The 24,577-nt window shown below is 55.5% G+C and overlaps 3 protein-coding genes across 3 annotated transcripts; 2 read left to right on the forward strand and 1 right to left on the reverse strand.

The window, feature by feature from the left end:
* Window positions 1-129: 129 nt before the first annotated feature.
* On the forward strand, window positions 130-19,584 carry G647_04697 (uncharacterized protein; the record flags this gene model as incomplete). Its single annotated transcript, XM_008729036.1, has 1 exon — window positions 130-19,584. One exon carries the CDS (start codon window positions 130-132, stop codon window positions 19,582-19,584), a length of 19,455 nt encoding a protein of 6,484 aa, XP_008727258.1.
* Window positions 19,585-20,245: 661 nt separating this feature from the next.
* G647_04698 (uncharacterized protein) lies at window positions 20,246-22,837 on the forward strand (the record flags this gene model as incomplete). Its single annotated transcript, XM_008729037.1, has 2 exons — window positions 20,246-22,582; window positions 22,634-22,837. The coding sequence occupies 2 exons, from the start codon at window positions 20,246-20,248 to the stop codon at window positions 22,835-22,837; spliced, it is 2,541 nt and encodes an 846-aa protein (XP_008727259.1).
* Window positions 22,838-23,915: 1,078 nt separating this feature from the next.
* Window positions 23,916-24,239, reverse strand: G647_04699 (uncharacterized protein; the record flags this gene model as incomplete). Its single annotated transcript, XM_008729038.1, has 1 exon — window positions 23,916-24,239. The coding sequence occupies one exon, from the start codon at window positions 24,237-24,239 to the stop codon at window positions 23,916-23,918; it is 324 nt and encodes a 107-aa protein (XP_008727260.1).
* Between the last annotated feature and the right edge of the window lie 338 nt (window positions 24,240-24,577).

The raw sequence follows: 24,577 nt of genomic DNA on the forward strand, positions 1-24,577 counted from the left end.
GACGTGACATCGACTCCATTCCAGTAATGATACCGTTGCCGCCAACGACACTCGCGCAACGACTTCCCTTGAATTGACTCCGCATGTTAAGAGCGCCCCGACCGCTTCGCGATCCTAGTTGATTGCGCCATGGGAAAATCAAGCTCTGGCCGGGATCGCGCCGGCTCAGAAATGTTATCAAGGTCCGACCGACGTCGCAGCTATGACCACGAATCTTCTAGGCGGCATTCGGGTGCAGATTCGTTGAATTCTTCCTCCCGCCGCAGGTCGACCCGACGCGACGAATACGATGATGATGGCGCTACGTTTACATCTACGATTACAGAAGAACCCTCGGAGATATCGGACCGGCGGCGGAAGAGTTCAAGGAGAGAGGACGATGACGATGATACGCGGAGGTCGAGCAAAGGCGATAGAGGTTTGAAGGATGACCGAAGGCGCGGGGAGGAGGGCCGTCGCGAGTCTCGCAGGGCCGGCAAGTCAGAAAGGAGGGAGAAAGAGAGAGGAAGCACACGCGCCTTCGGAGACCACGACGCTGCTTTGCCTCAGAATCAGTTCCCAGGAGAATTTCCTGATACCTACGCTCAGCCATACCGACCACCCGGATTAGCTGCGGAATACTATAACGACCATGGAGAATCAGTACAATCCCAACCCGGTGTCCGACCCAACCAACCGAGTATCGTGACGAACACTGAGCAAGCACACCTCATGGAGCCTACAGTGGAACCAAAGCCTCCACCTGAGCCCAGCAGCTTGGGCCAGATTGGTGCGGCCGCAAGCTTCTACGGCGATACTAATTACGAGAATGACTCTGGACATCAAACAACCCCTTCGAAGCCTCCCCGGCTAAGTTCCGGATCATACAGGCCCGCCAAGCACAGCACGTACGGCGCGAGCCCCAGATCGAGCCCTGGACCGCAGGGGAACATTGCGCCGTCTGCGCAGACTCCAGGTGGAATAGGTTTCGCGGCACCAACAGCCGCTGTGGTGGGGGCTGCAGCCGAGTATTATGCGGGCGGAGGCGGAGGAGGGTCTGCAAGCGCATATCAGACACCAAATCGACCGCCGCCTGGGCCACAGCCAGGATTCACTCCGTACTCTGCTCCTCCTGGAATAGGCGGCTCACAATATCACTCCAATGCGGCCTTGTACGGCGGAGCCGCGGCACTCACCGGCGCAGCAGCTGGAGCTTACATGTCATCTCATGCTCACCAGCATCACTCCCACAGCCAGCACCAGACCTCGACCCATTCCTCTGGCTATACGAATGGATTTGCCCAGTCGCATGGAGGACAGATGCATCAAGCTCATCGACACAAGCATAAGGGTCTCTTCGGCAAATTTGTCGACTGGTGGCGAGATCCCGAGGCAATTGCGCAGTATGAGCAATACACGGAAGCAATCGGTGTATGCAAATACTGCTTTGACCCTATGAGCACACCGGCAGACGCCCCTCGCAAACATGGGTATCGCCGTCGGACGCCTTCTGGTGGTCGGCACGGAAGCACTACTCGAGTAGACAAGACGTACAGATATTCTTCTGACGAGGAGCGACGGAGACGCTCTGGCACAAAGGTGGCGCTTGGCGGTTTGGCCGGTTATGGTGTTGCTAAAGTGGGGGAGGCTATGTACAAGCAACGGCACGATTTTGACGACACCTACTCTGTCAAATCAGGCCACCCCGTGAATCAGAGCAGGGTCAGTTTTCACGACGAGCCCCAGTATGAACGCTATGGAGATGTCAGGCTCCAAAGACGCGACAGCGATAGGAAGACGAAGAAATCCGAACAGGCCTCGCACAAGGAGAAGCCCCGGCGCCGCAGATCTCGCTCGTCTTCCTCCACCTCCTCCTCACACGGCATCTCTCGTGGTGCAGCAATGAGTGCTGGTGCTGCTGTTGCTGGCGCTGCTACAGGTGCTGCGGCGCTGGATAGAAAGACCCGGCCGCGGAGTCGAAGCAGAAGTCGATCACCAACGTCAAGAAGGAGATACTACTCAAAACGGGTGTCGCCAATGCATTCTTACGTGGATCTTTCGGCGACGAATGATGCGCCTGGTGGCCTATTCGGCTTCTTTACCTCTCCTTCAGCCAACACGAAGAAGGGCAAGAAACCAAAAGGGCTGTTCAATTTTGGGAACGATTCCAGTTCTTCGTCAGACGCGGATCTTCAGTTTGGGGCCGGCACTGTTCGTCGGAAGCCTTCTACGAGGCGACTGCGCACGAGACATGACAAACCTCAACAGGACCATTCAGCTGCTGCGATGATGGGAATGGTGGCTACAGGTGCTGCACTCGCAGCTGAAGTTGATAGGAGGCACGAAAAAGGTAAGCGAGCGCACGACACTGACAGGTATGCAGGCCGAAGTAGCAGACACGCAAGCGAACACAGGATATCCATGGGCGACCACGAAACCGGCGGACGGGATGATGAATGGTACGACACGGACGACGATGCCGACTCTGATACGAGTGTAGACACCGCGTTGGCGTACGGGGGAGGAATTTCCGCGGCGCAAAGTCGAGAGTCCCTTATCCAGGATCGCAAGTCAACAAGGCCCAGCCACAATTTCAGAGAAAGAGATCAACGAATGTACCACGATGGCCATGCAAGTTATGCCCCGACAACTTCCTTCCCTGTCTCTGCAGCTCCAACCACTGTCCTTGCACCAGTTGCAGGAGCCATGGGTGAACGGGTGGCGTCAGAGGCAGTGCACCAAGACCCTCGACTGCCGATGAGCCCCTTGCCACCAATGCGGGAAGTTGAGCCTCGACCACTATCAGATCCACCCTCAAAAATAGGTACGCCGCAGGTGACGCGTGTTTCGTCGACGTCTGTCCCGCTCCAGCAGCCGCAACCAGTTGTTCCGGTTGCACCTTTTATCAACGACATCGGTTCACAGTCGCCCGAGCTTCAAAGACGCCTGGGTCGAGAGGCTCAAAGTGAAAGGAGGCGACCAAGACGAGACTCAAGCCCAGCCAAATTACCCACGCAGGACCCGAGAAGCAGCGTCAACTTCAGCCTGACCCAGGAGCAGCTCGAGAACGAAAGGCGCGCCAAAGACAGGGACGATAGGCGGAAAATCGGTTCAAGCGGCGATGCCCAGCGAAAGTCTGCTGATGCAGGCAATCTTGAGAACACTTCGTCTAGGCGGGTCGAAGCATCCCACCAAGAGAGAAAGCCACGAAATAGACGGTCTTCTGAAGCGACTCGGAGATCTTCCGATGGTGATGAGCGCGTTGCTGAGATCGAACGAGAGCTTGAGAGGTTGTATGAGGAGCATCGGCAGGCTGAGGAAAGAAAACGCAGGAGAGATTCGGGACTAAAGAAAGCAGCACAAGCAGCCGCTATAGGCACTGCAGCAGCCGTGACTGCGGATGTTTTGGCTGGGAGGGACAGCAAAGCTGGGTCCGGCGAAGAGTCGACACCAAAACGGAAATCAAGCCTCAAGAGGAGCCGCGAAAGGGAAAGTTCGCCGCAGTCTGAGACTCAGCAGGAACGGATTGCCAGGATGGCTGCTCAGAGGGTCAGATCGACCCCATCACCAGTTCAGCATGACGACTACGGCTCTTTCTTCGTCCCGACCGAACTCAGAGAGCATCTGAAAGAGCACAACGACAAGGCTGAACACCGAGACGACATCGGAGCAAATGTGGTCGAGATTGTTCCTGGGGCACCGAAATCTCGTCGACCACATCCATTTGATCCCTTCACGTACCGCCACTTTGGCGCTGAGCCAGCAGACGATCCTTCACTCTACCCCTGGCCTGTTCCAGTACTCGCCTTGGTTGAACCGACACCACCAGGTAGCCAAACGCACAGCGTTCGTGGCGATGAGACTCCCGTCGTCGAGCCGAAGAGAACAGAGCCGCTGGAGAAGATTGGTGAACCACTCGAGCGGAGGGAATCCAAGGTTACTTGGGGCGACCACGACACCTACGTCTATGAAGTGCAGACTCCCGAGTATGAGCGGAATGATTTCGCATCTGGCGGGGAGACGGGCGAACCGAGGATCGCTGACATGCCTTCGCCAGATGAGATCCTTGACGAGCCAAATCCGTCAGGCGAGGAATCCCAAAGTCGACCCAGTCTTGGTCGTACTTGGACGCTGGAGGACGGTGAAGCAGAGAAACTCGAGAAAGAAGTGCCGGTTATCGATGACAGACCTCGAATAAGCCGTGCTTGGACGGTCGACGACAAGGAAGCCGCCGAAATTGACCACGAAGTTTCAGGATCACCGCTGGGTGAGAGTGTCACTACACCTGAGCCAAGTCCGGAAATCATTGCGGTCGAGCCCAAATCTCAAGCACGTCCATCTATTGTGGCTGAGCCAGAAAAGTTGCCAAGAGCACCCTCGCCTCCTGGACAAGCCAGAGCGGGTCGTTCCCAGGCCTTTTATCAGAGTCCCTTTGCCGAGTCCGTCAGCGATGTCGGCGTAATGGGCGCCTATCATACGCCAATCCGCTCTGAAGGGGAGGGAACGGGGACAATCGAGGAGACGCACGCGACGCACGATCAAGGCCGGACCGAAGATGCCACGTCTGAACCACAAGTGCTGGAGACATCTCCGGGCCCCCGGACGAGCAAAAGTGAACAACGTCGCCGAGAGCGCGCAAGCTCTTTGCCTGACGTAGTTCGACCGTCGGGATCTGAGCAACAGCCGACTGAGCCCGAAAGTGATACCGCTTCTCCACCACCAATTCCGGGCACCGACAGCGTCTTTGATTACTTGGTGAATGGCAAAGGGGAAAGGGCTGCCCCCGCTTCGGTACTGGGGCTGGGCGCGGCGGCAGTCCTTGTAGCCGACCAAGTTGCAACATCAAGGGAGGAGCACGAACAACCACGACCCCGCGTGTCCGCGGAAGTGGATCAGCCCTCGAAGCCGAAGCGGTCGAGCACATACGACGATTCGAAATCGCAACGGTCACGATCGGGGTCAAACGCCGGATATCAATCCGACCCCGAGGACTGGGAACGCTCAACGGACAAGTCGGGAAAGCCAAAGTCAAGTTCAAAGAGCGACGTAGGTGCCAAGTCGTCAAGCAGGTCGGGGAGCCGGCGCGAATTGGATAGGGCGACTTTCGCGCCCCTCCCGAAATCTGCCGCCGAAGATGACCTTGACGAGGATTCAGCCTCACGCCCGAGCTCACGGCATCGCCACAAGGACTTTGACGAAGAATCAACCATCAGTCGGAAAAGCAGAGATGGAGAGAAGAAGTCACGAAGCCGCCGCAATAGAGATGCAGATGGTTATCGGGATGATGACGCACGTTCGGTCGGGAGTAGCGACTCGAAAGGAAAGAAGAAGGAAACAGGGGGGTTTTTCAGCAGCATCTTCTCCAGCAATAAGAGCGATGTGAGTACATCCAGCAGAAAAAGCTCAAAGTCTACCAAGTCAGAGGGCCGAGCAGACCGTGACCGTGACGACCGCTCCGAATCTCGCAGAAAACGCAGGTCCAGGGACAAAGCAGAATTTGACGACGGCGCGTCAGCGGTGTCAGAGCCGACTCGAAAAAGCCGTCGAAGCTCAGATCCTCAAGAGGCAGCTGCCGATCGGAATGAATCCTCGAAAGACCAGAGTCTTGATGATGGTTTCGTGTCCGCTGAAGAGGCCGCTGAGTCACCAATTAAGAATGTCAGAGAAGGCGAGTCTTTTTTAGCGAGTCGCCCCGAAATGCCAGAACCAACGGTCATGGATATACCAATGGGTACTGATGGTGTCTCGGGGCCAATATCCGAGAGAGATCCATCTGCGCAACCTGACATTGTTGCCAGCACTCCGGTAAAGGCACCAATCGATGTGACAGACGATGGTCTTGAACGCCCAGTGTCGCCTTCAACCGAGCGCGGGCGTCCTGGATTCTTGCCTTTCGAGCCATTGCGAGCGACGGAGAGAGAATCTGCAGATCCCAGGCTCGAATCTCCACCCGTCTTTTCGCAGATTGCTGAATCACGACGCCTATCTGCCATACGGACCAGCGACGTGCCTTCTAGTCCTATCGCCACAAGTTCTCCGACCGCCGTACCACTGCAGTTCCGCCGCCCACACATGTCGCCAACAAACCAACGCTTTTCGATGAGTTCACCTGTCGCAGCTCCCAGCTCTCCACTATCTACGCCTCGAACTCGACAAGGTAGACCCAAGTCTACAGAATTCCGTAACAGCAAGGAATTCCGACCGCTTTACCTTGTGGAAAGACAAAATTTTGCGAAAACGGCTGCAACCGAACCTCAAGAGGACCTGCCTTCGTTACCATCTAGCAGGACCAGTTCGGCACATCCGTCGATGGAAGATCTTCGAGCAGAGGCCCAAGCATGGGAACAGTCCGAGTACGTCACTCCGTCTCGAATGAGCGCCGAAATGTTCCGAGAGCGCGGTAGACGACACAGCTTCTCGTACTGGCGCGACAGTGGGAAGCGACGTGAATCCCCAGATTACTTGGATTCTCGATCGGCTACCCCTGTGCCGGGCGAAGCACAAAGAGCTCGTGATCAAGAAACGAAGCCTAGGCTGAAGTACGAGTTCCATTCCCCGAGCGAATTGCTGCAGGATCCAGCATTGCTACGTGATGTACCTCCGGTGGAGGATGCCGACGCACTCCAAAGTCCTCTTCCCAGTGTTGCGAGCACAGACCTGGATCAGGACTACATGAGCGCACGAAGCAGGAGCTTCTCACCGACGACAAGAGCCCGAAGCCTGAGCAGGGGTCGACGAAGCGCCTCGACCACAAGATCAACGTCGGCGTCCTGGCACGATGCATTGACTACTGCAGCAGCTGGTGCGTTGGCAGGCTCCGTACTGGGCATCGCTGCTCATGAAGTTCTGCGAGAGCCGTCCGATGAGGTTCCGTCCGATGAAGTGGCAACACCACGGAAGTTTGGCTTCTCTCCAGAGGAGGTCGCGGCTCTGAAAGAAGAGCCTGATCCCGTGGATCTCCAGCAGGATCGGAGTCTTTCTACATCTGCGCCGGTAACCGAGCATCAACCTCTGGAACAAAATGCTGAGCCACAGTCGGAAGAAAAGCCTCAAGCCGCCACTGAGGGAGTGCGAGATACTAGCGCGTGGAAGAATGTCTTTTCGGAGCTACACGAGCGTGAACGTAGCTTGCACCCTATGTCCCAAAGCACAGATGTCGCGACGGCCGAAAAGTCAGCATCTGAGGTCTTGGTGGATGATGTGGCACCTGAAGTTTCTGTGCTAGTCGCCCCAGTTATGGCACCTGTGCAAGGAGTGGCCGAAGCTCATCACTCAAATCCATCCGAGTCCACAGGGCCAACACCGCAGGTAGAGGACTCCGCGTTGTTAGCTGAAGACGATCTTCAACAGCCGGTGCGAGATGCTGAAGAGCTAACCCAGGAATCAAGCAGCAAAACAAAGAAGTCGAAAAGGGACAAGAAGGGCAAGAAGAAACGGTCCACTCCGACATTGGACGAAGATCCGCCACCCACGCCAGAAGAAGGTATGGTGCCAGACAAGAATGGGGCTTTGGTTCGAGAGATGTCACCATCTGGAGTGCCAGCAACTGATCCAGAAACAACGCTGAACCTGGACAGAAGTGTCGAAACTGCCCCAGAAGCAACGCCAACACAAGCTGAATCAGGGGTGCCACCTTCGACTACCATTGATGACGAGCGGAAAGATGTTGACGGGCCGCACGAACAAATCTCCATTCCAAGCGACAAGACCATTGACCATCAGGCACCCGCTCCAGCCGATGTCAACCCGTTTACGAATCCTCTTGATGAAGCTTTCGAAGCGGCTATCCAAGCCAGGGGTTTGGCCGACGGCGCAACTCTGGAGGCAGCGTACCAATCGTTCCATCCAGAAATTCCCGATATCGGTGGTACCGAATTGACAGCCATAGAGGAAGAAAGCGAGCCTCCTACTTCTGCTACCCCACAAGAGCCTACATCGACGGACCCTGACTCTCTTGTTGGCCGCAAGTCATCGAAGAGAGACAAGCGAAAGCAGAAGAAGTTGAATCAAACTCTGCCTAACGACTCGCCTGGAGCGGATCTGCCGCGTGCCCATGACGCGGACAAACCGGAATTCGATATCGATCGGTCGGTGGCCGTTACTAGTGCGGATCAGTTTTTGCCTGAGGAGCGCGTCTTTGCAGAGCCTACTCCTGCACTTGAACGCCCAAATCCGTTCGGCGATGATTTCGAGATCAAATCTACTGGAGATGGTGTACAATCGACTGCCTTCGGTAGCAGTCCGGCGACGGGTGAAATAGACAGCGGGCAGGCTACTCCCAAGAAGGGTAAGAAAGACAAAAGGAAGAAGAAACGACAGTCTTCTACCTGGGAAGAGGAAGCTGCCACAGAACAGGCCGAGACAGTTGTGCAGGTCGAAGGTACCGACCCTGACCCTCAGGCAGTGCTTGACGAGACAACAGCCACAAGGCACGACGGCGCACCAAGCCGCGAGGTTGCTCTTGAGGAAGATGTATTTGCCACCCCAGCCGAAAGTCCTCAGGAGGAATCAGAGGATCCTTGGAAAGTGGACCCTAAACCGGGAAAGAAGTCGAAATCAAAGAAGGTAGGCCTGCGTACTACCTTGGACGATTCGCCCGCTACAGCCCTCGAAGAATCACCTGTAACTGCGCCGTTCTCCGAGCATGGAAAGTCCACTCACGAACTCCTGGATTCAGCAGACAAGTCTCGAGATGCTGTGTTTGCGGAGAAAATAGTCGACAAGTCAGGCATCGACGAATTTCCTACGGCTGTTCCCCCTTTACCAGCGACTGGTCCGGTTGAGGAGTCTCATGCCCAAGTTGACTCGGAGTCGGCAACCAGAAGCATCACAGATATGGTCGAAGGGGAGCAAGTATCCATCTCCGAGGCAACAAACGGGGAGCGCGCTCCACAGTCCCAAACAGAGGAGAAATCGCACTTGGGCGACGAAGTGGATGTTGGCATCCCTTTGGGAGCGACTGCCGCAGCGCTCTCCGTCGCCACGGATCGCCCCCAGGAGGAACTATTCGAGCCAGTCTTGGAGGCGCATGAACCCGTTGTAGAGAAGTCAGATGCTGAAGGTGTGACCGACGCAACACACGCAGCCAGTCTTGACCCTGCGGAAGATGCGAATGACACCGACATGAAAGACGTGACTGAAATTTCTGTACCTGAAGTTTCAGATCGTCCAGCTGAATCCGCCGAGCAACTCGAGCCAGAGGCTGCGACTACTTCTTCCGTCACTGAGCATGTCGTAGAGCAAACCCCAGAGCATGTCCCAGGCTCGACGGACCACGAGCATGCAGAAGAGTCTGTCGCTCCTTCAACACTGGAGGTTCCAGCAGAGACTCTGCTTGCTGACCAGGACTCGCTGACTCGGCAAGGAGAGGACTTCTTCCCTATCACGAAGAAGGCCAAGAAGGATAAGAAAAAGAAGCGGACTGCTACCTCTGAAGGCGCACAAGTTGTCAATTCCAGTCAAGAGTCTCCGTTAGTGGAAGAAGTGATCACGCCATCTGTACCTTACTCACTCGCGGAATTCGGAAGGAAAATCGACGTACCAGAACCTTCAGAGCCTGCCGAAACACAGATTCCAGTTGCCCCAACTCTGGATGAGGCGATACATGCCCCTGAGGCGCCCACTGAGGAACCATCTCAGCCGGACGACGACCTCTGGGCTGTTCCGGGCAAGAAATCTAAGAAGGACAAGAAGAAGAAGAAGCGGCAATCAACTCTAGCTGAGACTGACATCGCATCTTCTGCTGAGTCTGCAGCAGTCACCGACGAGAAGACGATCGGCGCCGATGTTCCACGAGAAATAGAACCCTCCGACACGCCCACCGGCTCGTTTGACCCTTCAACCGAGTCAGTGGCGCCAGCGCTTGTTGGGGATGAGCCTAGGCAAGATGAAGCCCTCTTTCCAGTATCAACTAAGAAGTCGAAGAGCAAAAAGAACAAACGCGGTTCAAATTCAGCTTTTGATCAGCCAGATGTGCCTCCTCCGGCCGAAAATGCACCCTTAGATGGGAACAATGTTCAAGACGCTGATAGCTACGAAAACATGGTTGCCACGGATCTGTCACAACCTACTGACCATGGCGAGCTCCAAGCCGACTCGCCATCGACCCCTGCCAAGGAAGCACCTCCAGAAATGGATGATGAATTTACATCCACGAAGATATCGAAGAAGTCAAAGAAGGACAAGAAGAAGCGACGGACATTCATCGATGATTCTGACGAGCCGCAAAAGGACGGGGTTGGTAGTCAGGAGGCGGAAACCGCGGCGCCTACTGTTCCGGAACAGATCCCGGAGCCTGGTGCGCTGGCAGAAGTGTCGGTGGAGACTACCGACGATATCCGAAGACCGGAGAGGACAAACGCTCAAGTTGTGGGCGCAGACTTCACTCAAATTCACGAGCCTGAGCGAATTCCAGAAGCGGCCGCTGAAATCGTCTATGATGCTCCTGTTACCCGCGACCAGACAGATTCCCCGACCGATCTTGAACTTTCGTCTACTCGTGAGGGATCCGCAACCGATGAACCACAGACGATGAACGTGCCTTGGGAAGACACTGTGTCTGAACATTTGGCTGACGTGGCTCCGGAAGCGGAGACATCAAATGTTGAGCGTTCGATTGAGCCGGCAAACTTTCAGGCTTCCGTGGCTGAGGTCCCGGTCCATGACTCCGTCAAAGTTGAGACGGCAACCGTTGAGCCTCCAGCTGTTGAGGCTCCGGTTGTACAGTCTCTCGTCCATGCGCAAGTCCCGACTGAAGCGGCTGCTGACGAGTCACCCGCCGTCGAGGTTCCATTACCTCAACAAGTCACTGTTGAGCAGGCAGCCGATGAGCCATCTACTGCCGGTGCTGTGGCTGTACAGTCCTTGGTGCATGAACAAGGTGCGGTAGAGACCGCGGTCGTTGAGCCTCTTAGTGGTGAGGCTCCGGTCACACAGTCTCCCGTCCACGAAACGGCGACTCTTGATCCTCTTGTCGAAGATGAACCTGTTGTCGAGACAAATATCCGATCTATAATGGATGAGGCCCATGTTGACGTGCCCAAGGCAGTGGAGTCTTCAACTGTCGGACCTGCAATTGTACGGGCTCCGGTTCCTCAGGCTCCTTCTGATGAGGTAGCAGCTCTTGATGCCTTAGCTGCTCGTACTCCAACCATGGAGCCCCATTCTGCTACAGATGTCGCGGATCAGGCTCACATCGACGCGCCGGTCACAGCTGAGACGCAAAACCGTGAGACCTTGTATGACGAGGCTTCCGGCGTCACCACAAATGCAATCGATCCTACCGCAGTCGAGACTCCGACCGTTGAGCCTCCTACTGTTGAGGCTCCGGTCGTTGAGACTCCTGCGGTTGAAGGCGATGCAGTGAACATGGGTGCCGTTGTACCTGAAACTGAGGAAGAATGGGACATGCCAGTCAAGAAATCGAAGAAAGACAAGAAAAAGAAGCGTCATTCAACCCTCGCCACCGCAGTACCCGAATCTGAACCTCCAACGAGTGGGACACAGGAGCACCCGGGGGCGCCAGAGTCTGCGCCTGCAGTTGAAGATGAGGTTATCGGCCCTGACGCTACGCCACCAGAAGGCGATGTTACCAAGTCAGACGTTGACATGCTGAATGACGCTCAAGATTTCACGGCGCCGACCTCGAAGTCGAAGAAAGACAAGAAAAAGAAGAAGCGTCAGTCTACTCTTGTAGATGATGTGATCGAAGTCGAGGCCGCAGCAGATGAATCCAAAGCAAATGTCAACGACTCAACCACCATGTTGTCGGAAGCCCCAGCCGGCGTAGAAATCGGGGCAGGTGACAGCGTCGCTGCAGCACGCGACCTGGTAGGCGCCCAAGAGATTTCTCATGCGGATCACCTTGCTCTAGCCAACGCACCAGTCCCACAAGATGTTCCTGATGATGAATTGGCGTTCACATCGGCCAAGGCCAAAAAGGACAAGAAGAAGAAGAAGCGCCAGTCCGCACTGGAATCTGCAGCCACCGAGTCGGCTCAACTTGAATCCAACGAGACGCAGCCGGTTGCAGAGACTCTTGCTGAGCCCACTTTGAGGGAGGAGGCCACACCAACAGAGTCAGCTATACAATCCGGTGGGGAGAATGGGCCTGCAATTGTCAATGACGGATTCGATGATTCATGGGCTCCGGCATCCAAAAGGAAGAAGGACAAGAAAAAGGGGCGCAAGTCCAAGACTGATGATTTCAGCACAGTTGATGAAGTGCAAGGACAGAGTCGGGACATCGAAGTGGGTGGGGAGCAAGATCTGAAGCCGCAGGTGGAAGCTGTGGAAGCGCAGGCAATAGAACCCATTGGCAGTGGGACTATCTCTGCAATGGCCGAGCAACACCCTACTCGCCTTGCTGATCTGGACAATGTCGCTCGTGAACCCGAAATAGCGGAGCCAGCGTCGGTAGCTGAACCTACAGAGAGAGCTCAAACACCAACCCCGCCGTATCTGCAACCAGATGAGGTCAAAGAGCAGCAAGACGACCCAAAGCTGAAAGCTCATGACGAAGGACATCCAGTGGGAGACGCCGCAGAAGAGACAGCACCGCCCGAGGAGTCAGCACCGCGAGAGACAGCAATACCCGAAGAGACAGCGCCACCCGAAGTGACTGCGGAGCAAGAGTTGACCGTGTCCAGCACACTCGATCCAGCTCCAGAAGATCAAAGCCTTGACTATTTCAGTCTCTCGAGAAAGAAGTCGAAGAAGGACAAGAAGAAAAAGCGGCAAGCAGCCTTGGAGGAGCCACAGACATCCGATGCTTTCGAGACACCCATGGAAAATGCCACCCCGGTTGAACCTCTGCAGACGCCCCTGGAGACAACTGGAACGGTGTCGCTCTATGACACACCTACGGAAACAGCAGGTTCACCTCCCATTGAGACGGAAGATGCGGTGCCTCATGTCGAGGAGGAACAGTCAGGATCTACGAAGACCAAATCAAAGAAGGGCAGGAAAGAGCGCGAGTCTGTGCTCGAGGACCCAGAGCTGGTTGACGCGGGTGAGACACCTCTTGAACGAGAAGACCCCGTTGAGCTTCCTGTCGAAGGTGCAGAGCCCGTGCTTGAAGAGGACTGGTCAACGCCTACGAACGCCAAATCAAAGAAAGGCAAGAAGAAGCGACAACCTACTTTTGATGATGCTTTTGCCGAACACTCGCCTGCTACGCCAGAGGCAGAACCTGGGCACGACGAGGCTGCGAATGACGACTTTACAGGGAGTGAAATACCGGCGGCAACTCCGGGAAATGAAGAGGAAGATCGCAACGTTTCCAAGAAGACAAAGAAGGAGAAGAAGAAAAAACGGCAGTCGACATTCGACGATACCTTTGCGGAGCCTGCTGTTGTCACCAAAGAACCCGAACCCGTGGCTGTCAGCAAAGCGCCAGAGTCTGTCTCGGAGCCAGGCGTGAGCGAATCGCCCCAAGAACCCATCCAGGAGCCTACATTGGCGGACACGATTTCTAGTCAAGCTCAGTCCGAGGTGGACGACTACAAAGTCTCCAAGAAGGACAAGAAGAACAAGAAAAAGAAGCGTCAGTCAGTCTTCACGGAGATCTCAGACAATCCAATAGTGGTCGATGAGACGGCCGGCGAGGTCGTCGTACTCGAAAGTGAGGAGCTTCGTGAGGCAGGTCAAACCGCAGACACGACGAGAGATGCTTTCGACACAATGCAAGTGGAAGCCAATGAAGTCCAAGCTCCTCCTGAAAGTACCGCAATCGTTGAAGACTCTCCACCAGCACATGATTCTGCTCATCGAGACGAAGCATTGTACAACGATACCCCTTTGGACGCTCACCCACCTGGTGAAGCTCCGGTACACGAGGAAATGACCGCCGAAGAGGTTGCTGTGGCTTCATCTGCGGAGCCCGAGGAAAGTGGTCTTCAGCAGCTCGAATCTTTTGAAGAGCCTGCAGCAGGACAGGCTCAGAGCATCGGCCACCCGGACACGCCAGGTGTAGTGGAAGTTGAAGTATCGCAGATGAGTGAAGAGTCGCGACCTGAAGTGGCTATGACGACCCAGAATGAGCAGGTAGAGCCCGCAGAGCCCAGCGTTCCAGACACGCTAATGACTATGGAGACTGACGAGCCAAGGAATGAGGGAGGTCGCCTAGACCCTGAAAGACAAGTGCCAGACGAGGAATCAGCACCGCCGGCTCCAGAAGTCGCGGCTTCGGACGACTTCCAGGTACCAAAGCCCAAGAAGAGCAAGAAGAAAAAGCGCCAATCAACCTTTGACGAAACCGAGTTTGATCCACAGCAGACCGAAGCAGGAGAGCTCGAGAGCACCTTGCGGGCTCCGCCGACGGAGTCTGCTGCTGAACCGCAAGCGCTGGCCCCTGCGCCAGTTGATTTGCCCTCTACGGACGCGACAACCGCAGAGCCGACTGTCGAAGAAGAATGGGCCATGCCATCCAAAAAGTCAAAGAAGGCCAAGAAAAACCGTCAATCCACTTTCGAGGAGCCTACCCGCGACGCTCTACAGGCCGAAACACGAGACGGCATTGCCGAACCCGAATTGACAAAGTCTGGCGATATCGAGATGCTCGATGCGGCGGATGAACTTACGACCCAACCTGACACGGTTGAGCCTGCCATGGGCGAAGAGTGGGCGACGTCTAGCAAGAAGTCAAAGAAGGACAAGAAGAAGAAACGCAAAACACTTCTAGCGGAGGAAGAATCGCAGCCTTCCACTCCCCTTGAAGAGACACCAGTTGAACCATCCATTGATGACGAGCAGCAGCCCGAGGCGGATGTCACGATCACGTCGCGCGAACAACTCTACAGGAATCCGGCGTCCGAAGTCGACACGGGATCAGACAAGCCCGCAGAAGCCGCCGTCCTCTTCCCTGACGAACAACAACCGGAAAACGGACCACTTGCTCCAGGAGATAGCAACGAAGCCAATCAGCCAGCCGATTCACTCCTCGCTGCGGAAGAATGGGCCACATCGACTAAGAAATCCAAGAAGGATAAGAAGAAAAAGAAGCAGAGATTGGCCCTTAATGATATGGACGTTGACGAGTCCCAGACTGCAACTCCAGCGGAACTAGCGGCCGAGGAAGCACCCATTGAGCAGACCGCTGTCGGTATCTCAGCGGGTTCTCAGGATGAGCCGGCTCTGGAGCGCAAAATCGAGCATGATGAGCTAGGGGGCGCAGAGCCGAAGTCTACCGCTTCGCAGCCTCAGATGTTCGAAGACATGGAACCAGCTCCCAAAGAATCATTGACAAAAGCAGAGGAGCCGTCTTCGTCGTTGTCAATTGCTGAATCAATCGACATCGTCCCTGAGGAGCCCTCAACCATTCTCAGCAGCCACCCCGTCCACGAGCCAGAATTAGAATCCGCCCCGTCAGGAGCAGCAGTTGAGGGCGAGCGCGAACTTGTGCCAACTCTGGACGAGCCCAGGCAGGTGGAGACCGAGTGGCCTCCAGCCAAAAAGTCGAAGAAAGAGAAGCGGAAGAGCAAGAGACAGTCAACATTGGACAACATCTCAGAGCCACAAGAACATGTACCAAACGCTGCAGAAGCACCAGAAGTGGAAGCACCCCTTGATGTGGCGCCGACCGACGTCATTGCCGACGTCCAGCAGTCAACAATCGATCCTACGCCAGGCGAAACACAAGCCCAGGAGGAATGGGGCTTTCCCACCAAAAAGTCCAAAAAGGGCAAGAAGGGCAAGGCTTTGGCGCTCGGTGATGGTATCACGACTCCGGGTAGTGAGACACCGAGATCAACTGATCAATTCGAATCTGCAGCTCAGACGCCCTTGAGCCGAACCGCGTCTCCAGAACCAATGGAAGGCGTCAAGGAGCTAGAGACAACAGCCGCGCAGCTCGAGGCTAACGATGGATATTTTGCTCCAGCAAGCAGGAAGAAGTCGAAGAAGGACAAGAAGAAAAAGTCACTGTTCGCGTGGAGCGCTGACGATCAGCCGGCCGAGGACACATCCGAAGCAGGACCATCAACGCCTGCATTGGAAGCAGAACCTAACCAGGACGCGGACCAAAGAATGGAAGCGGATGTTGAGCCAGTTGCATCAGTGGCAAAAGGGGTTCTCGATGAAGCAAAATCACTCCGTGACCGCGAAGCACCGAAGACAACAGACGATCTTGAAATGCCCACAGTTGTCTCCGGACCAGAAACATTTCACGACCGGTCAGTTTCGGACGAGCAGCATGAGACTTGGATGGGTGATATCCCAGGGCCCGGCAGTTCCAAGCCTCAGGTTGACGATCCACCTTGGGATATCGATGTTGACTTGGCGCGAGTCCCTATGCACGTCGCGGACAGCCAAAAAGACGTGCAAGCGGCTATTGCCTCGACCCCTGACGAGACAGCGGTTACAGGTAGACAGGAACAACACTCAGAATTGAAGCCTACGGGATCTGCTGAGCTACCAGTGATGGACGAGACTTTTGCCCCTACCACAATTCAGGCGGATCATCTCTCAGAACAAACACAGCCGGTGGTTATGGCAGACAGACCCGAAGCTGTTCGGGACCTGGATGCTGAGCCAGCCGTGCAGGAAAACGTTCTACCAGCGCTCGAAGAACCCATTCAGCGCAAAAAGAGTAAGAAAGACAAGAAGGCCAAGAAACAGCGTCGGGTCTTTGAGTTTGATGGGAGTGAGAATGTTATACAGCCAGTTGCTGAACCTGAAGAGACTGACCTTCGTGAGCCGGATGCGATGGAGATCATCCCCAAGGAGCCCGTCGAGCCATCAGAAGCAACGGCGCCAGCTCGAGAACCTCCGCCTCCGGAGGACATGGATAATCTGTCTGACGTGAGCGAGAGCACCCGTGAAAGACGACGGAGACGACGCTCGCCTCCAGTGTGGTCTGGAGAAGAACCTGAAGATCTCCCAAGAGACCGTGCTCTTACCCCACCGCCTGAGCACGACGACATAATGGACACGGCTCTGGGCATCGCAGCTGGACTTGGATTCGGTGGCAGAGAGTCAGAACCGACAAGAGAATCTCCACCAAAACCGAGCTCGCCCGCTCGACAAGCGTCGACCGGCTGGTCATTTGCAAGACTGGCACCCGGTGTCACTACTGCGGAGTCCAACCGTGACAGTGGTGTTCAATTTGACTCGCCTGTTCTTGCCACCGACCACTTCTCGTCTATACGGGACAGCGGTTTCATCCCCAGTCCCGCCATCGCACATGTCGAGTTCGGTGGTGCAAGGGATGAAAGCTCAGGTATGAAGCTTCGGCCTCCTCGCCCGCAATCACCCACCAGTTCCACCGAGGATGTCTCGAAGCCCCAGCCAAGCAGAACACGCCATGAAGAGAGCGCGACACTAGAGACGCCGAGACGAAAGCCATCGCCTGTTGAGTCTACTTCGAAGGACCGAACTTCAGTCTTGTTCAACTCTTCACCTGCAGTGCCGTCTCCTTTGATCACAACTGGCATTGCCAGAAGTCCTGAACACAGCCAGAGTCCTCTACGCAGGAGCCCAAGCATCCACGGCCATCACCACAGTCGAGAAGAGCTCAGACAACAAAAGGCTAAGGCTGTCCTGCACCACGAAGACAGCGAGCAACTTGCATCCAACCTCATGGATCGGTCTGCTGCAGCAGCAGTCAATCGCTCAGTGTTTGATCCAGAAAGTCGTGACCGCCCGTTCACTCCTGGAAGGTCAGCGCTTGGGCCCATCCAAGAAGACTCACCCGAAACAGGCGGAATAGCGCACCCATCTCTAGAGACGCCTCCCGCGCTCTCGATCCAACGCGATGCTGGCAAGGATGATGTCGGCGCTCTGGGCGTCGTGGCGGCGGCCGGAGCAGCAGGCATCGCAGCGGCTGCTCTCGCTTCACGTGACACGGGCGCTAAGTCGCTTGGCAGGTCCAAATCGCGAACCTCGTCGTTGCGCAACCTTCGCGGCAATTCCATCTCTCCGTTCGACCCAGCCAATTTCGCGTCCGGGTCATCGCAGGATCCTGTCCATGCTCGAGATACAGGCAAGGCTGCTGTCCGCGACAGGGACATGGCTGAGATCTATGTACGTCTGCACGCGTCTAGCCCTCCCGCGCGCTCCCCAATACTAACAGCCTTGCAGGATGGCTATGGGTCCTATCCCGGCAGCCCCAGGTCGCCGACCCGACCACCGAGCGTACGGCGACGACAGAGCATGCAACAGATAAAAGATCTTGAGGCCCGACTGGACCAATTGGCCAGCGAGAATCGCGCGTTGGTGGAGGCCAAGATTGTCGCTGAGCAACACCTGGAACACGCGCACTTCGAAACAAATCGCTCTGAGAATGCGTCAGCTGCGTTCAATGCGCAACTACAAGAACGCGATGCCGAAATTGCGCGGCTCAAGCAAGAGGTGGCATCCCTGGTCGCGACACACGAATCGCTGAAGAAAGAGCACGAGCAGAGCTTGCTCACCCTCCGCGAAGAACATGAGCAGGCTCTGACGCAATGGCAAGGCTCTTCACGGGAATTGGAGACTCTGCGATCGAGACACACCGAGCTGTCTACCGGCATGGAGTCGATCGTCAGACACGAAATCGACTCGGCTCTCGCCGAGAAAAACGCGGAAATCCAACGGCTTCGCGACGATCTAGAAGTTGCAAGAGAGAAGATCCGGGAGTTACAATCACAGATCCTCGAGCGACCTGTGGTCGACGTTGTGATCTTCCACGATGAGGACTATTTTGAACAGGCATGTCAGAAACTGTGCCAACAAGTGCAAGGCTGGGTGCTGCGTTTTTCAAAATTCAGCGATCTCAAGCTTTGTCGGACCACCAGCGAAGTCCGCGAGGAGAAGATTGTGGACAAATTTGACAATGCGATCTTGGACGGTTCGGACGTGGACGTGTACCTGGCGGACCGGGTCAAGCGACGCGACGTCTTCATGTCGGTGGTGATGACTATGATCTGGGAATACGTCTTCACCAGGTATCTCTTTGGCATGGACCGGGAGCAACGACAGAAGCTGAAACAGCTGGAGAAGAACCTCGGCGAAGTAGGACCGGCCAGCGCCGTGCATCAGTGGAGGGCGCTTACACTTACCCTGCTCTCCAAGCGCGAGAGCTTCAAAGCTCAGAAAGAATCTGACACGGAAGCGGTCGCGATCGAGATCTTCTCGACATTGTCACGATTCCTCCCTCCGCCGCAAAATTTGGAGGACCAGATTGTGGGATCCCTGCGCAACGTCATGCGCACAGCAGTCGAGCTTTCGATCGAGATGCGCACCCAGCGAGCCGAGTACATCATGCTGCCGCCGTTGCAGCCGGAGTATGACACCAACGGCGATCTTGCACGCAAAGTATACTTCAATGCAAGTCTAATGAATGAAAGAAGCGGAGAAACAACCAGCAACGAAGAGCTCGAGCGCGCTCAGGCGGTTGTGCGGATGGTGCTCTTCCCGCTTGTGGTCAAGAAGGGAGATGACAACGGCGTCGGTGATGAAGAGATTGTGGTGTGTCCGGCACAGGTCTTGATCGCCCGGCCGGACAAGGCGAAGAAACCGCGGAGCTCGACGCGACACGTTAGTGGCGGCAGTGATGCAAAGAGCTTGAGAGCCATCAGCACCCACAGTCTCGCGATGAGCGGAATCGAAGGGAACGAGAACATGTTTTGATGCACATACAGGAGCGGAGTTTGGCTTGATCGGCATGGCGAGGTCGGTGGTTTTCTACGGGCGCGAATGTTTTTCGAAAAGCATTTCTTGGGGGGTTTCAAGACTTGGAAGGTTTTTCTTGACGCCGACACGAATCTCTTAGCCAGTCAGATGCTTATCACCTAGTTAGACATTTGTAGGAATACAGTTACACGAATCGTCATTGACTGCCTCTGCCACCTCTTCTCCTCTTTTCCTGGGCCTCGAAGCGGCACGAGCACCAGCAGGCGAGTGGCAAGTTCGTGAGTGGGTATCGAGAAGCGGAGTCGTTGATAGCTTAAAGCGTGGTCTGCGAGTCACAATTCCACCCACACGTCATGGCAATTGCGCATGGTTCAGCAGGCGTTCAGTGATCGGCTTTGCTCAACACCACCATCCTAGCCCATTCCTCTGTACCTGAGTCTGTCACATTTTACTGTCCCCTTGGCGGCATGAGCTATCCATCGTTTCTCCCACAGCTTGATCCATGATCTGCCTAGCGCAGGCTATTCTGTTGATCGCTCCCTCGAGGCTCTCGAGGCTGGGCTCACCCTTCCCTCACATCTGAATGCAGCCTCTCCCGCCTCCAAAGAGAGGGCAGTCCTCACAGCCGACTGGGGCACGCGACCAGACTCGACCAGGAATGAATTCTTCGGCCACTGCTCCGACTGCAGGCTCAGCTGCGGCGGGCGACGGCCGACTCTCCACGGTCTCCACGGCAGCGGCAGATGGCAAGAAGAAAAGAAAACACCGTGCAGGGAAGAAACGCCGCAATCGTCGTCAGTCATTTGCGGCTCCTTCAGAAACCTCGGCCATGGCCAGCGGTCGAGATGGCCCGACAGACGATCCCCTAATCGAGGAACCACGGCCTCCGTCGATTCGACAGTCGCTCTATCGGAGCAGCAATCGAAACCTCAGCAACGAGAGCCTGGACAGCGGAGCTCTCCTCGACCATCGCGATCAACCTACCTTACGTCCTCGCCGTGACAGCCGGTTGACCCCCTTTTTTGCCACATCCTACCGAAACAATCACTTTCCCAAAGCCGAGTCGAGTACGCGAAGCAGGCAAAGAGGCCAGCAGGGCACGTCGAGTCGTGATGGATCGGACAGTGAAGATGCCAACGATAAGACACCTCTGATATCCGGTGCACAGCAGCACAAGAGCCCCGAACAGACAGGCTTCGGACTTTTTAGGGTCAAGTCCAACACGTCCACCATGTCGGCGGGATCGAAGCAACCACGGAGACAGAGGACAATCGGCACCCCTGGCCATTCGGTGCCCAAGTCAGATGCGAGCTACGATGTCAACAATCCTCCGTCTGTGCCTGGGAGCCCGACGCTGGGCGCTCTTTATGAGGATGTCATGGTCGACGAGGTCAACTTCCTCAACCGTTCGCCTGACAGCCGCAGAAATCTTGCCGGTGGGAACAAGGATGTCTTGATTGACATCGATGGTGATGTTGACGATGAACCCAACTCCGCACCACCGAGTCCGCGACTGAGACCAGGGGGTCTTCAACGACACCGTTCAACGACCATGAACGCCGAGGCGGACGTGTGCTTCCCAGCCGAAGATGCTTCTGAAATAGGCGATCCTTTCGACCGCTCGCAGTCTCAAGGGCATTTCGCAAGTGGTCAACGACGGAGACGTCGTCAACGGGAAGACTGGCCCAAGTTATGGGTGCTCGACGAGTGGGCTCGAGAGGAAAAGGAAGCAAGGGCCGCAGGTGAACGTCGGGCAAAGAAAATCAGCGAGCCGGTCTTTGTCGAGGGTAGACTACGTCCTCGTAAGAGTGCCTGGCATCGGGTCGAAGAAGACAAGCAATATCGGTTTACCTATTTCAACGAGGACTTTGGGAGCACGATCCACGCCGAGACGATCTCAGAGCTGGTGCAGCCCGATGGGAGTTTCCGCGAGCTCTTCATCCCGGACCCGCCTGAGATAGCCGATTCCAGCGAAAGTGAAGACGACGATGTCCTGGATATGACGAGTGCCTTGCAAAGCCCCAAATCCACAACAGCAATCGAGAAAGAGTCAGGATTGCCCAGCCTAGCGGGTTCACTGAAACCAGGCGCGAGTGGAAAGAGTTCAGATAAGAGCAAGAATTCCGGAAGCGCCACACCACAAAACAGGCATTCGTCAATGCAAGCGCCCAGGCCCAAGAAATATGGACCGCGTCCGACATTCTGGCTCGACGTCTTGTGTCCCACCGAGACGGAGATGCGTGTCCTAGGCAAGGCATTCGGGATCCATGCGCTCACAACCGAGGACGTCTTGATGCAAGAAGCGCGAGAAAAGGTCGAATTGTTCCGCAACTACTACTTTATCAACTACCGGACCTTTGAGCAAGACCCGCATAGTGAAGACTACCTGGAGCCCATCAACATGTACGTCTGTGTGTTCGGGTACGGGATCATCACCTTCCATTTCTCTCCGATTCCGCACCCTGCGAACGTGCGACGGCGCATTCGGCAGCTCTCGGACTATCTTGTCCTGAGCGCGGATTGGATCTCGTATGCGATCATCGATGATATCACGGACGTCTACGGCCCCTTGATTACACATATCGAGCAAGAAGTCGACGCCATCGACGACCTCATTCTTCGAGCGTTCCAAGACACCGCTGCCCTGTCGGGAGAATATGGCGAGAAGGGAATCAACGAGAAGAGCACGGACGAAGGAGACTCGGGTGTGAGTGGCATTGACATGTTGATCAGAATAGGAGAATGTCGCAAGAAGGTCATGTCGATGTATCGCTTGCTGGGGAACAAGGCCGACGTCATCAAGGGGTTTGCGAAACGCTGCAATGAACAGTGGGAAGTGGCGCCCAAGTCGGAGATAGGCTTGTACCTCGGTGATATCCAGGACCACATTTTGACCATGACCGGCAACCTGTCGCACTATGAGACGTTGCTGAGCAGGGCGCATGGCAATTATCTCGCTCAGGTCAGCATCCACATGAACGAGAGGCAGGAGAAGGTATGTACACTCAACTCGCTACCAAGAGCACGAAGCTAACTGATTCGCCAGACTGCCGACGTCCTGGGCAAATTGACTGTGCTGGGGACGATCGTCCTACCCATGAACATCGTGACCGGCATGTTTGGCGGAAACTTCAAAGTCCCTGGTCAGGACGTGGATAACTTGTGGTGGTTCTGGGGCACTACGGCGGGATTGCTCGTCTTTGGCGTCATCTGCTTCTGGTGGTGCAAAAAGGTGTACAAGATTGTGTGATGCGGGCCGATTGGATACGATGATAACCAGGGTGTTGACCGCCAACCGTGCGAGAAGGATCTCGTTCTTCGGACTGGTCAAGTAGGTATAACCACGATGCTCGTCCGGTAGTGGAAAGGGTCAGCCTATCATTCGACATACCGAGTAGTGCGCAGCAGCTGAGGGTCTAGTATCACCGGTACGGGACCTTAGTATGCACATAGCAAAGAAGTAGTAAATCAGGGAACCATGTACTGGCTGCACAATAAGTCGCAGTACGTGCTGCTGTCGATAATTCCGCATAATGCCACTTTCTTCCGTCGCAGATGGGTTTATGGCAACGTGAAGGTGGGCACGAGCTGACGAGGCTGAGGAGGAAGCTTGCTCCGGAAAGGAACCACCCCACAGCACGTTAGTGTATACCACATACAGATGTAGATCACCAATTCATGCTAGTTAGTAGCATGTATCGAACCAGTTGCACATGCCACTCATATCATGTCATGGCATGTCATATCCTGTTGTGTCGTGCGCCGGCTGTCCAAAGTCCATGTGTGTCCGTACAGAGTGTCGTGCACGTACATGCAGGTCTCGCCCGTTGACTACAACCCAGGGACCTATATTGGGAACCCCCACGAAAGCTGTGCTAATTCGCGCGAGACGGGCTGGTGATGATCCCGAGGACCGACAGCCCAGCAGCGGCAGCAAGAAGCAAATGAACCAGAAATGAGGATTCTCATTATTACAGGTCTGTTTTCCTCGGATTGTGCCTTTGGCCAGCTGTCAGCCATGGCGGGGATTAACGACAGGTATCTCTGTTCAATTTACCCGCATCAAGCACACCGAACAAACAAAACGGCAACCTCTCCTAGAAGCCAGAAGCTACCCAACGGCAATTCCGTACACGTCCATCAAAAATGCAAACATGATGATCATGCGTACCGTTGTGCCTGCCCAATATACAGCTGTACAACCACCGTGCCCCATCCTGTCGTAGCCCGCTCAGCCCCGCCCTGCCAGCAAACCGAGCCCGCCATGGAAAAATGTCATTTATTTTCATTCTTCGACAGAGAGAGAAAGAGAGAGATCCGTTTTCTATTTACCAAACCAAGATCTTCGGCCCGTCACCGCGCCCGGCAATCCAGCTGATGGTGTCCGAGTCACCCACGGGGACGACCTCGCCGCCGTAGATCTTGCCCGCGATATCAGAGCACGGGAACTTCCCGTCGGCAGTAGCACCTGGTCCCGAACCAGCTTCCCACACGGCCCGACCACGGGCGTTCACTTGGATCGTGCCGACGTTTTGGTTTCTCAACTCACCGCTGGGCCAGGTCGACGAATCATCCGTGTCGGCAGGTGCTAGAGAAGTGTACAGCTGTGCTTTGCCCGAGCCCGTGACGTAGCCTGACGGATCGTTGCCCATGTCGAATACCAGTTGGCATGTGCTGTTGCTATACTGGCTTGGCAGCTCGAACGTGACGAGCGTGGTGATGTCTCTGCCGCCATTCTGGGGGACATGAGAGACTAGGCCACGCGATGTGTGGAAATTGATGGCCCCCGTGGAGGCGGTGTACTGCGAGGTGAACTCGGGGAGGATGGAGTCGAGGGGTTGTTGTTCCTGAGACTGTCCTTCGGGAGGACTCGAGACGGAGCTGGCGTTGGAGGGAACCGATGGTGTGACAGGAACGCCCGTCGTCAGAGTGCTTGAAGTGTTGGTAGACGTGCCGTTGTTGTAGGCAAAAGGTGCCACAGTGCTTGAAG

The sequence above is a fragment of the Cladophialophora carrionii genome (assembly GCF_000365165.1).
Source record: "Cladophialophora carrionii CBS 160.54 unplaced genomic scaffold supercont1.4, whole genome shotgun sequence".
NCBI classification, from domain to species: domain Eukaryota; kingdom Fungi; phylum Ascomycota; class Eurotiomycetes; order Chaetothyriales; family Herpotrichiellaceae; genus Cladophialophora; species Cladophialophora carrionii.